The sequence below is a fragment of the Phascolarctos cinereus genome, unplaced genomic scaffold (genome assembly GCF_003287225.1).
Source record: "Phascolarctos cinereus isolate Bilbo 61053 unplaced genomic scaffold, phaCin_HiC Scaffold_3;HRSCAF=262, whole genome shotgun sequence".
NCBI lineage: Eukaryota > Metazoa > Chordata > Mammalia > Diprotodontia > Phascolarctidae > Phascolarctos > Phascolarctos cinereus.
The window spans coordinates 107,243,023-107,256,817 of NW_027555736.1; the positions used below are offsets into that span (position 1 = coordinate 107,243,023).

The 13,795-nt window shown below is 35.5% G+C and overlaps 1 protein-coding gene across 2 annotated transcripts in view; it reads left to right on the top strand.

Annotated features, from left to right (window-relative positions):
• NT5C2 (5'-nucleotidase, cytosolic II) overlaps nt 1–13,795 on the top strand; it is a 106,740-nt gene that overhangs the window by 20,793 nt on the left and 72,152 nt on the right. For both annotated transcript variants that reach the window (XM_020967693.2, XM_020967706.2), the window contains exon 2: nt 3,518–3,633. In XM_020967693.2, the coding sequence (XP_020823352.1) occupies nt 3,521–3,633 (113 nt within the window). In that variant the 5' untranslated portion in view covers nt 3,518–3,520. The remainder of the gene's footprint in view (nt 1–3,517; nt 3,634–13,795) is intronic.

A 13,795-nucleotide genomic window follows, 5' to 3' on the forward strand; every position in this document is an offset into this window, starting at 1 on the left:
ATAGCTACAGCTTTAGTTTATGTTCTCATCATCTTCTTCCTGGATTATTGCAGTATCTTCCTAATTGGCCTCCATGCCTCAATTGTCTCCTTATTCCAATTTGTCTTCCATGTGGCCACTAAAGTAATTTTTCCATAAGTGTAAGTTTGACCATGTGACTCCTGTACTCAGTAAAGCCCGGTGGTCTCCCCTTCCTCTAGGAAAAGAAATATGAATTGCTCTGTTTGGCATTTAAGCCTTTAACAACTTGGCCCCCAAAGACCTTTTTATTATACACATAGCCTCCCCTTGTGCTCTGTGGTCTAACCTAATTGGACTTCTCTCCATTCTTCACACAGGGCTCTATCTGTCTATCCCATGGCACTTCATCTCCCATCGCCATACCTTCTCTGCTTCTTTCCCCTGTGACTGGAATGCACTCCACCTCCTCTTTATAGAATTCTCACTTAAAACATAGCTAATGCTAGGACTCTGTCTTTTACATGAACCCTTTCTTGAGCACTTTATCTTGCTAGTGCCCTCCTTTTATTTGCCTGGTTTTCATTCTATATTTCTTTTGCATGTGCTGATAGATTTGCATGTTGTCATGGTGTCCGCCTTCCCCTCCCATTGAATATTAGCTTCTTGAAAGCAGGCTTCTTTTCATTTTTTGGTCTTTGTGTCTCGAACCTAGCAGTGTTTTCAGTTTTACAGAAATTGAAAATGATACAGGCTAGACATTTCCTACCTCTTGAAACGGGGAAGCTAGGTGGTGCAGTGGATAGAGTGCTGGGACTGGAGTCAGGAAGACTTATCTTTCTGAGTTCAAATGTGGCCTCAGACACTAGCTCCGTGACCCTAGGCAAATCACTTCACCCTGTTTGTCTCAGTTTCCTCATCTGGAAAGTGAGCTAGAGAAGAAAATGGCAAACCACTCCTGTATCTTTGCTAAGAAAACTCCAAATGAGGTCATGAAGATTCAGATACGACTGAACAACAGCCTCTTGGCAATATTTGTTATTCATTCCTTTATGTGTCTGTCCTAGTCTTCAACTAGATTGTATAAACTCTGGGAGGCCTTACACCTCCACATTCCACACAGAGTAAGTGTTTAATAAATGTTTGATGTTTTAAAAATTAGTAGATAAGATTATGATGCTTTGATGTAGATTCATTACAAATTAGCACTAAATTATGGACTTTTAAAAATTAGAAATAAAATAAGGATTTGATTTAAATCTACTCAAATATTAAAGTGGCCTGAATAAGAATTCATATTATTTTTTCTTCTGTTATTTCTAGCACACATCATTGATTCACTTTCCTTGTATTATATTGATATAGTCATAGTAGAGTTTTGCTTAAGATTAATGTTCAGTCAGGCTCCATCATACCTTTGTAGCCAGATCACCATGTCTTCTTCCACTTTTTGTCATTCCCCTTGCCTGGAATATCATCTATGTGAAGGACAGTTTGGCTGGACCATAGAGTACAAGAAGAGGAGCAAGGCCTAATGAAAGGTCCTTGGGGGCCGCCATGTCTGAAGGCTTTATGTTTTAACCCCTTTCACTTGTCAGAATCCTTATCTGCTCTCAAAGTTCCTATCGGGTGTGGCACCTTCCAAGATAGCATTCTCTGATCATCTCCTTAGCTAAAATTCTCTGATTTTTACAGAACACTCTATCCAGATCTCTCCTTTGCTTCTATGACTCTCATTACACTTCTCTGTATACATCTGTCTCTAAGGGGAGTGAAAGTTTCTCAGAGGCAAGGACTGCCTTTTTTATCTTTGTATCCTCAGTGCCTTGATTACAGCAGGCGCTTAATACATATTTGAATGAAATTGAATTGATGTCCTGGATGGAATGAAATTATGCAGTTTTTATTTTATTCATTGAAATATGCTATTTGGTTTCCTGGTTTGAATGAAAACTTTATAAGATGAAATGCTAGGCAGGAAAAAATAATTAATGTGGATAGTTCCATTCAAATTGTTCTTTACTCCCATGGGATTTGTGGTATGTTTGTTCATTGAAATCAAGAATTTTTTTAGATGCAAGATAAGACTCTTATAGGTATATTTAGCAACATTCTAGCAAATTTTTTTTCTCATTTTAAGTTTCCTGTCTACTAAAGTTTTAACTGAAATCTCATATAAATGATATTATTCACTTCCCACAGAAAATATTTGCAAGTTTCGATTCCCAAATAAAAGAAGCTTTACTCTAGGAATTGAAAATAGGCAGATGGTTATCTAGTCTACAAACCTTGAAGTGGAAGTTGTTGTCTGTCATAATTAAGGCCTGCAACAGCAAGAGTGCTGTGTTGGAAACCTAAAACTTTAATCATAGAGGCTTTCTTAAAGACATTGGTAATCACGTGGTATGTTTTTAAACTCTGTGTGAAAGTTTTTCATATTTATTTAAAGCTATTTACAGATGATAACTTCAGAATTAGGAGTGTAACTTAAGAATGTTGCATTATGTTACAAGTATGCAAAGTTAAGAATCTCAGCTGCCTCCTCAGATATTTATTCTAGTGACATGAATGCATGAGATGCTTTAGTTCTTCTCATTTAGTCCATAGTCTTTAAACCATTTGAAAAGCAACTTATGCATATGTTGAAAAAGGAAAAAGGCAAAAAGTATTAGATCATCAGAAGGGGACATGTTATCTTAGTTTCTCACTGAAATATCTTCACTGAATCAAGTTGAAAGGCCCTCATTTGAAGAATTTTGTTGTATTTTTTGGCAAAACCATAGTTGAAAATATTGTCATCACTATCTCCATATGCTAAGAAACTGTAAAACAAATTTTTCTTAGCATTCCACACCTGGAAATATGTTTCTTTGCTGACAGACTTGCATAGTTTCTTTTATCATATGAGAACTTTACATGAATATATTTTTCTTTGTCTCAGATTTTCTTTAAATTCAGTGCTCAGTTGTGATAATTAGCTTATCCTAGATGCCTAATTTTATTTACTCTTTCCAACTCCTTTTTGTTACATTTTTATTTTTACTTGTCTGAAACTTTATGGAAGCAGACAGGGAGAATAACAATAATAAATTAAGCAATAGATTGCTATATTAGTACTCTGATATCTATTACATTTTTCTTAAAAATTAGAGTTGAAGAATACATGGTTGATTATAGATAGTACATGTATATACACTTATGTTACTCTGAAATCAATGTATATAACTTCAAATAATCAATTCTTTTAAAAAATTTATTGTTTGAAAAGTTTTATATATATAAAGTTCTCAGTTGTATATTCTGAAATTGGATTAAAATAAATAATTTGACAGTCATTCTGAATTATTAAAAGTGGCTTTGGCAACATCTAGGTTAACTTTCATAATTTTGAGGGTGGCTTTCTACATATAGAGGTTATTTTCACTAATTTACAAATATTTTGAAGCAGTAGTTTCTTCAGTCAGTTGTTTGTAAACTAGCATTTCATGGGTATGTTTATTAGATACCAGTGAAGAGATACCAATACTAAATAGCTCTACTCTTCTTTCTTGGAGTGCAGCATATGTTAAAAAAGATGACCACCTCTTGGAGTGATCGGTTACAGAACACAGCAGAGATGCCAGCTAATATGGACAGGCATGCCCTGAAAAAATATCGGAGAGAAGCCTATCACCGGTAAGTTTTTGGGTACAGGCTTACTTGAGTATTATTCCACTGCCTGCACAATTAGGATGATACTAGATATTTAATTTTTTTATAATTATGAACTTGACAAACATGAAAAAGGAACATTTCTATGAATGTCTACTACAGCTTCTTTTCTTTAAAATGTATTTCATATTTAATGTACTAGTTCAAATATTGCCCTGCTTCTACATCCACTTCTGAACTTTCTTCTGTTCTCTTGTATGTATTTTTAAATTAATTTTTAAAAATGAACACATTTATGTCTGCCCTCTCACCTTCAGTGGGAAAAAAAGGGGAAAACCCTGAAAACAAATGTGCATAGTCAAGCAAAACAAATGATCACATTGGCCATGTCCAGAAACATGTCCCATTCTTTATCACCCCTCTGTTGGGAGATGGGTATCATTCTTTATCGTCTTTGGTCCTCTAAAATCATGTTTGATTATTGTGTTGATCAGAGTTCTTAAATCTTTCAAAGTTGTTTATTTTTCAGTTATAGCATAAATTGTTCTTTTGGTTCTTTTCACTCCACTCTGCATCATTTTATACATGTCTTCCAGGTTTCTCTGATATTCTGTTGTTTTTTTCAAATGATTCATTAGTTCTCTTTTCTTTCCTTTCTTCCTTTTTTTTTGCTAGCACTAACTCTTCTTTTAAAAGAAACCTTCACTTGGAACAAATAAATAGTCAGTCAAAACAAATCCACATGTTGGCTGTGATGGAAAGTATATGACTCCAAATAAAGTTTCACTATTTCTGTATATTATCAGCAAAACCCAGCAGGGAGAGATAGAAAAAAAATTCTATTTAAAATAACTATAGCATGTACAAAATACTTGGGATTTTACTTGCCATAATACACAGAAATTCTAAATACAACTACAAATATTTTATGCAAATGAAGACAAACCTAAATCATTGGAGAAATATTAATTGCTCATAGGTAGTCTGTGCTAGTATAATTAAGAATGGCAGTGTCACTACAATGGCTGAGCAGTCATATCTGCTAGTTCTCTCAGGACCTGAGGATGTGGTTGATCTGGACCAGGTGACTTAGGGTAAAGCTAAGTACTCTGCCTCCTTATCTTGAGTATCCACTTCCTATTAGTCATTTTTGCCCTGTCATTTCCAGGGTAAAGGTTGTTTTTCTTTGTAGACAGAATGGAAGCAAAATAAAAATTGAGCAGCTCTGCCTTCTCTCTGTGATTAGTTTTCATCGTCCCATCCATCCCAAGCAAAGGTCCTGGCCCTTCTTTGATCCTCATTTTTCTTCCGCTGTAATTGGAAAAAAACCCTTTTTGTTGTCCTTCGCTTCTCTTATTAACTCCAGCTCATTCTGTGCTTTAGTATTTTTATGCTATTTTTATAGGATCACCATGCCACACTCCTGTCTTCATTTTCTGTTACATGGTCTTGCTTACATTTTCTCTATATTTCCTTTTAAAATCTGAGTTGTTGAGTTACCTATGCATCCACAGAGGTCTCTTTAGATGTATCCATTCTTCTTTCTTATTGGAATTGTTTCTCTTTGTGTCTTCAACATTTCATTTTTGAGCATCTCCTATCCTTCCTCAACTGACTTCTCCAAAAGTATTATATCTTGGGATTCTATCCATTTTTCCTCCAAACCCATTGAAATTTGCTTTCCTAAAATCCAGGGTACATGTTAGACTGTGCACAATTTTCCTTTCCTTTGTCTTCAACATTTCATTTTTGAGCATCTCCTATCCTTCCTCAACTGACTTCTCCAAAAGTATTATATCTTGGGATTCTATCCATTTTTCCTCCAAACCCATTGAAATTTGCTTTCCTAAAATCCAGGGTACATGTTAGACTGTGCACAATTTTCCTTTCCTTTGTCTTCAACATTTCATTTTTGAGCATCTCCTATCCTTCCTCAACTGACTTCTCCAAAAGTATTATATCTTGGGATTCTATCCATTTTTCCTCTGAACCCATTGAAATTTGCTTTCCTAAAATTCAGGGTACATGTTAGACTGTGCACAATTTTCCTTTCCTTTTCTATCATAAAGTAAGATGGAGTGATAACTTCCACCGAGGTTCTATCAACCAGTTCCTCCCTCTTACTGAGAATCAGATTCAGAATAAGGTTCCTTTTGTTGGTTGTTCTATCTTTTGAAGGATGAAATTATTAAAAGGCAGGTCAAGAAGTTATTTCCTGCTCTGCTTTTGGTGCAGGGCCTGCTCGAATATCTAGATAATTCAAGTCTTCCATCACTTCTCTATCATGCCTCTGTGCCTGGCTTGTGTTCTGTTTCTCAAATTCCTATTTCTTCTTCCTGTCCTAGGGATTTTAAGTATACTCTACTGACAACATCACTCCTACTTCTCCTTCCTTTGACCTTCACCTATGTAACTTCTGTCATGCTTCCTCTCCTCTGGTTTCTTGATTTTTTTCACATGAATATCTTCTTGCTCTTTTTTTTTTTTTTGGTAAGGCAGTTGGGGTTAAGTGACTTACCTAGGGACACACAGCTAGTAAGTGTTAAGTGTCTGAGGTCAGATTTGAACACCGGTCCTTCTGACTCCAATGCCAGAGCTCTATCCACAGTGCCACATAGCTGCCCCTATGAATATCTTCTTAATATATGGTGCTCTACTCCCTCTTTTACCTTTCCTGTTTCTTTTGAATGAGGTATATTCATCCTGAGCAATGGTCCAGTCATGAGTTTCGTCTTATAAATACTCAGTGATAACCTAGTCAAAATTTCCTCCTCATGTTAGAACATTTAGGTACTCTTGTTTGCCCAAACATGGAGCATTTGTATATAGATTCTTGAGGCTATGGATTTTACTACTGGCTCTTTTCTTGGATTTTGTCTTCTGTGAATTTTTGAGGCTCAGCTGTTATTCTTCCTTTTTTAAAAGCTACTCTGTAGGATCTAACTTTGGGAGTATGTAGTTATGCTTCTCTGTCCCCCATGCTTTTTTAGTTTAAAGCACTTGTTGACAGTGAATTTTTGGAAGAATGTAGTTGACTCTATTTTGTTTTTTTATTTGCCTTTTTTTGTGTAATGACCCCTGTATGAACTGTCAGACTATCTGCAGCAGCTGGTTTCCTTCAGTGTCTTCTCTAATTTGTATTAAAAAAACTAAATTGCTTTTTTTTAAAAAAAGAGGAGGATTTCAGAGTCTCTGGAATGTTCCATTCCCTTATTTAGCCTGACAGATGATTCCTTTTGATTTAATGAAATTAGCTATACTAACAGGGACACCACTTATCTATCTCCTATAGCTAATGATACACATTTTTCTTATCAAGCATACTTTTCCTTTGTGTGGCTAGCTGTACTGTAATGAGCAGCCGTCTTCCCTCCCCCCCCCATTTCATGTAATATATAAATACTACTAGGGAATTGTGAAAGACACATTCCCCATCAACTGCTAGTGAGGTATGTCACACTCTAAGTGTAATAAAACCTTTTCTGATAAACGCTGGCTTAATTAGCATTATCTAGTCAACCTGATAAGAAAATTCATGCAACACATTTTTGATTAGTTTTGCAAGACACTTGTCGAATACATTATTACTAACCTTTTCTAGGTGTATTTCATCTTTAACCAGAAATCTGTTAGTCCTTTGCTGTAAGCTGTGATAGAAAAATCTATTCTCAAATTCCACTTCTATAGCCAGCTATTCACTTTCCAAATTAATTTTTCTTTTGCATGCCTTGCCTACATAACCTGTGCTCCTGTGATTTTCAGTCTTCTTACTGAAGACTTTATAGTTATTGGCAAAACTTTTTAGGTTCCTGCTTGCAGTAGATCACCCCAAGTGGGTACTGCCCATTCATTTCAGTAAGTCTTGGCAGATTCTCTTCCATGTTTTGAAGATAATAGATCTCTCTTATAGCAGGTTAGTAAATAGCTGTCTCAGTACTCCTGAGCTGGGAATCACCAACTATACATGCTCTTCTTTTCTTTGTGCCTTAGTAGATAATCTCTCGGCGATAACTTCAATTGTAACACTCTTGGGCGGACAAGCATCTTCATCTTCAGGGCATCCAGCTTTCTCCTCTTCAGGAAGGAAGAGCCTTACATTTGCTATTAGGCTCACTTGTACAATTGTCCTTTTCCTTCCTTTTCTTTTCTGAGTAAATACTCTTCCATGTTCAGTTATCTTGACAAGGGTCAGGTCTCCCCTTCATAACTTAGTTGCCTTTTTTCCTATTGAAAGCCTCAGAGCTGTTTCCTCTAGGAGCCCTTCATTCTCTTTAATTATCTGGAATGTGGGTAGGTATTCTTTGAGGACCCTTTATCTTCTCTAAGATGGAGATTAGCTTACACACGTGTCATTTGACTGTGGTAGAAATACAAACATTTCATATCCAATATAAATAAATCACTATGTAGTTTCCCCTCTTCTCCATATGTGGTTGATATTTCCAGCTATTTCTTGTGAATGTTTATACCTCAACCCTAAGCCCGTGTTTAAAAATGTTTATAGCCTTTTATCAGGTCTTAATGCCTCAACCATGTTACTCAAATTCCTTTACTGCTTCTAAGTAACACCATAGCCATGGCTACAGCCCCTTCTTCACTTTTATAAAACCAATCCTCTTATCTGTGTTTCACCAGTTTGCCCCATCACCAGTTCACTCATTGAATTGCTTGACCCATTTATTGTTCCATTTACCTTGTCTCTTTTATTTTGCCTTATTTCCTCACCTACTGTCTTATTCTTGACTCTACCTCTTTAGATTCTACTCCTCACTATTCCTTGATCGTCCTTAATTTTCCTTAGTCTTTTATGTATAGTCCATTTAGAAACTGACATCTATTCCTTCTCCCAAAGCCTTCTCCTCTGGAAGCCAGAGGTAAAAACATACACCGATGAGGACACAGTTAGTTAGGACATATAGTCAGTAAAGCAAAAGCATTAAATTCTGACAACATACGCATGATCTTTAAGGTACATTCCTGGCCAGAGCAAAGATAAGGATATTTTAGGGATGGAGAACAAAGTGAGGTTTATGGCTAAGGTAAAGATGAGCGAATAGCCATATGAGTGTGTGCCACTTAGGGTATGTAGCTACAGAGAAACTGTACTAATTAATATAGCCTTGAGAACATAATAGAAATAATAATACTTTTTAAAATTAAAATTTATTTTTTTCAATCAGCAAAAATTCACCCTCTCTTCCCCACCCTAAGTGAGAATGAAAGAAAAACAAAATCCCTATGCAAATAGTAAATAGTAAAGCAAGACAAATTTCTGCATTGGCCAAGTGTAAAGCGGTGGGCAAAATATTTCGTCGTTAGTTGTCTGTAATTGTGGTTGGTCATTATGCTGATAAGACTTTCCAGATCTTTTAAAGTTATTTGTCTTTATGATATTATTCTCATTGTATAAATTGTTCTCCTGGCTCTGCTCATTTCACTATTCTGAAAACATCCCTTTCATCATTTCCTGTATCACAATAGTATTCCATCATATTTATATGCCATAACTCGTTCAGCTTTTCTTCAATTGATGAATACTTCTTCAGATTCATGTTCTTTGCCACAAAAGATATATAAATATTCATGTGTATCCTTAGTTTGCTTTGCTTAGGACCAATCTGTCCATTAAACTCCTCTTCTCTCCTTTTCCTCTGAATGAAATGTATTTTTGTACCCAACTCTGTGTGTACATTTGTATTCTTCCCTCCTCTTATTAGTTCGTATGAGAATGAGGTTGAAGTGTCAGTTGTTCCCCTGCCCCTTCCTCCTTGTTTGCATAGATTTCTACTTGTGCACCCTGATTATTTAAGATAACTTACCTAACGTTACACTTCCTTGCGCCTGTTGTTCTCCTCCCCTCCAACCTCCTGTGTATTTCATTTCCCTTCCATTTCTATTCTTCTTTTAAGATCATCAAGATGTAACAGAACCACTCCCAGGCCCTCTTTCTAATTAGGTTCCCTCTATGATCCCTGTGGATGTTAGGGTTCACAGGGAGACACATGTGTCATCCCTCCATATTTGAATATAAGCTGTTAAATCCTTTATCATTTTTTGTTCATGTTTACTTTTTTTACATTTCTCTTAACCTTTTGTGTTTGTACTTCAAAGTTTCATGCATCTCTGGTCTTTTCATCAGGAATGTTTAGAAGTCTTCTATTTCATTAAAGATCAGTTTTTCCCTTTTATGATTATACTTGGTTTTGCTAAGTAATATATTTTTAGCTGCAGGCCTATATCCTTTGCCTTCTGGAATATTCTTTTCCACTGTCCCTGTTCCTTTTGAGTGATGGTTGCTAAATACCAACTGTGGCTTCTCAGTACTTGAATTCTTTATATTTGATGGCTTATGGTATTTTTTTTTCTTTAACCTAGGAACTCTGAATTTTGGCTATAATGTTTCTGGGAGTTTTAATTTTGGGTTTCTTTCAGGAGGTGACCAGTGAGTTTTTTTCTATTTCCTAGCATTCTGGTTCTCAGAAATTTGGGCAGTTTTCCTTTAAGATTTATTCAGATATGATAACTGGGCTTTTTTTTTGGTCATGGCTTTCAGGTAGTATGGTGATTATTATTATTTTTTTACCCTTCATCTGTTGTTCAGATATGTGCATAGCATAGTATGATTAATAAATGCTTATTGACTATGAGTTACATTACATTTCTTCTATTTTTTTTTCAGTCTTTTGACTTTGAAATTTCTTATTGTTTTGTGGAGTCATAGATCGCTATTTAGTCCATTCTAATTTTTAGGGAGTTTGTTACCTGGAAAATGTTTTGTATCTCTTGTTCTAAGGTGTTAATTCCCTTTCTGATTCTTTCTTCAGTAGCTATTATTTCTTTTTCATTTTTTTTGTAGCACCTTCATTTAATTTATAAAAATAGTTTTCAACTCATTTATAAACCTTGCTTCATTTCCTCCAAGAATTCTAGTTGAAGTTGTGTCTAAGCTGTATTTTTCTTTGAGGTTTTGCTGTAAATGTTTTGGAGTCATTCACTAATTCTTGGTTTGTGTCTTGAGTGGCCCTGGTGCCGTAGTAGTTTTTTATGGTGGGATTTTTTTGTTTGTTTACTCATCCTTCCAGCCTCCTTTCTCACTTTGGACTTGATGTTAGGGCTAGGTTCTATGGCACTTCTATAGGGAAGGTCCAGGCTGTTCCTAATGTTGATTTTGTGGGGTATTGAGTGTTGTGCTATTTCAGGATTGCAGGGAAAGCTCAGGCTGGGAACTTGTAAATTTTAAGTGCTCCTAAGTGGTTGAATCTGGGGCAAATTCTGATTACTGCTCACCCTGGTTTGCACGCTATAAGTTCCTTACCTGGGTTTGGGTCCGAGCAATAAAAGACTTCTGTAGAAACTCTCCTGGTTCAGAGTGAAACATCAAATTTAGTGGTTTTGATGTTTTGTTTTGTTTTTAACATCACTATCATCTCTATGACTAGTCCTTCCGCTGGTAGAAAAAAATAGTTATAAAGCAGAACAAACTAATATATCAACATGTCTGAAGACATAGGAAATATTACATTCTTATAGTCTACCCTCCCTCTGTTAAGTGGAAGGAAGTGTGTTTCATCATTTGTCTTCCACAATTCAGATTAGTTATTGCATTAATTCAAATTCTGTAACCTTTTAGTTCTGTTTTCCTTCATATTATTTTTGTCATTTGATATTTAATTCTCTTGGTTCTACTTTTTTTTGGAATGCATTGGTTCCTAGAGATCTTTTAAAAGTTCTCTAAATTCCTCATATTCACTTTTATGGTATATTACATTATATTATCACAATTTGTTCATTCGTCTGCTTTATTTACAGGTTTTTTGTTTTGTTTTTTTTTGCTACCACAAAAAAAACCGCTACAACTAATTATTTGGCATATAAAGGACCTTAGACCTCCTCAGGGAATATGCCTAGTATTGAGGCAAATTTTATGTAGAGTTTGGTCTGTGTTCTGACATAACTGCAAATTATTTTCTAGAAAGGTTGGATCAGTTCTAACCTCCACTGTGACTGCAGTCTGCTTTTCTTACATAGTCACTCCTAAATTTACTGTTTCTTATCTTTTGGCAAGAGATGGCCTGGGAGATAGAGGACCACAAGTCTCTCTCCTCTTTAGTACATTCTCCTTGACTACCAAAGTAGCTAATCTTCCTAATCAACACAGGTCTGATCATGTCACCTCTTCATTCAGTAAACTCCTGTGGTTCCCTATCACCTCTACGATCAGATACCAAATCCTCCGTTTGATGTTGAAAGCCCTTCATAACTTGGCCCTTCTTGCACATCTTCCTCTTCTCTACATTCTCTACAATCCAGTTACATGGATTTTTTGTTCCTTGTACAAAATTGTCAATGTCTTCTAACTCCAGGCATTTTCATTGACTGTCCCTCATGCCTGCATGCTCACTCTCACTCTTCATTTCTTCCTCCTGGCTTCCTTGGCTTTTTTAAAGTCCCAGCTAAAATTTCACATTTTATAGAAAGCCTTTCCATATTGTCCTTAATTCTTTTGTCTTTCCTTGAGTGATCATTTCTAATTTATCCTGTATATAGCTTGTTTGTACATGTTGTTTACATATTGTCTTCCCCATTAGACAATGAGCTCCTTGAGAGTAGGGGCAGTCTTTGTCTCCCCAGAGCTTAACACATAGTAGGTACTTAATAAATATTCATTGACTGGCCATGGAGTTAGATGGGGATTTAAGTACTGTAACTAGTTGTGTTTTTTGTTGAGTTGTTTTTCATAGTGTCAGGTTCTTCATGACCCCATTTGAGGTTTTCTTGGCAAAGTTACTGGAGTCGTTTGCCACTTCCTTCTCCAGATTGAGTAACTGAGGCAGACAGGATTAAGTAACTTGCCCAGGGTCACCCAACTGTTAAGTCTGAGGCAGGATTTGAACTTACAAAGATGAATTGAGTCTTCCTGACTCCAGGCCCAGGGCTCTATCCATTGCTCCACCTAGCTGCCCTTAGTTGTGTAGCAATTTCTTCACTGGAATATCCATAGGTCTGTTGTCCCCTCCCACTAGCCCCCCCCCAAAAAAAAAGCTTTCTAGTTTGCTCATGTGAAGTATAACTTGAATCTTTTTCCTCATGTTCCTCTAACCATAGTTTTTGCTTTCCTCTTCTTGTGTTGTCTCTTTGCAAATCTGTGTTGACTCTTTGCCCTTTCTTCCTAGGTATTAATAAATCTGAGTAAATGGGAATTCTAGACAGATAATTTTTTTAAAAATCATATTAAAAAACTTTCTATGCCTGTGTTTTGTAGGACTTTTAATCATAAATGAATGTTGTATTTTGTCAGAGATTATATCAACTGATAATAATTGAGGTTTGAATTTTTTGTCTTTAATATGATTATTGTTTTCTTATCTCGGGACCATCCTTATTTCCTTGGCATTAATCCAGATTGATCAGTGATTAATTTTTTTTTGATAAATTCATGCAATCTTTTTGCTAGGATTTTATTTAAAATTTTAAAATCTAAATTAATGATATTGTTCTCTTTCTTTTCTTATCCTTCCATTCTTTAGGTATCAGGACTATACTTCTTTCCTAAAAGGAGTTGTGTAGAATATTTCCTTTACCAATTTTTAAGGCTAATTTATACAGTATTGGTATTAATTGCTCTTTTAAAAGTTTGATAGAATTCTCCTTTAAATGTATTTGAAGCAGAGATTTTTCTTTGGCATTTTCTTATAACTAGTTAAAGTGAGAGTTTTGTTTCCCTTATTTTGAGTGATACAGTTCATCTTTATTTAGCATTTTAATGTTTACGGAGCACTTATCTTACAGCAACACTATGTTGGTAGATAATGTATTAGCTTATCTATTTTGCAGATAGAAGAACTGAGACTGAGGTTCTAGGTGATTTGCCTGAAGTCTTAAAGCCGGTAAATGTTAATTATGACTCAGAACCAAGTACTGTGACTCTTAAGACCAGTGGAGTAATGTTTCCATTACACCATGCTGCCTCTCCTAAATACAAACATAAAAAAAGTTTTGTTTTTTACCATTGAATTTTATGCAGGCAAGCCTTTTTCACATTTTAAACTCTGGGAAGTGAGGAGGGGAAAGGAAACAAACATATTTCTACTCCTAAATTGTAAGTCGTGTTTGCTTTATATAGTTACCTGCTTATTAAAAAAATTTAGCTTTGATTTCTAAGGCCTATAACCTTGAAGCTAATTTT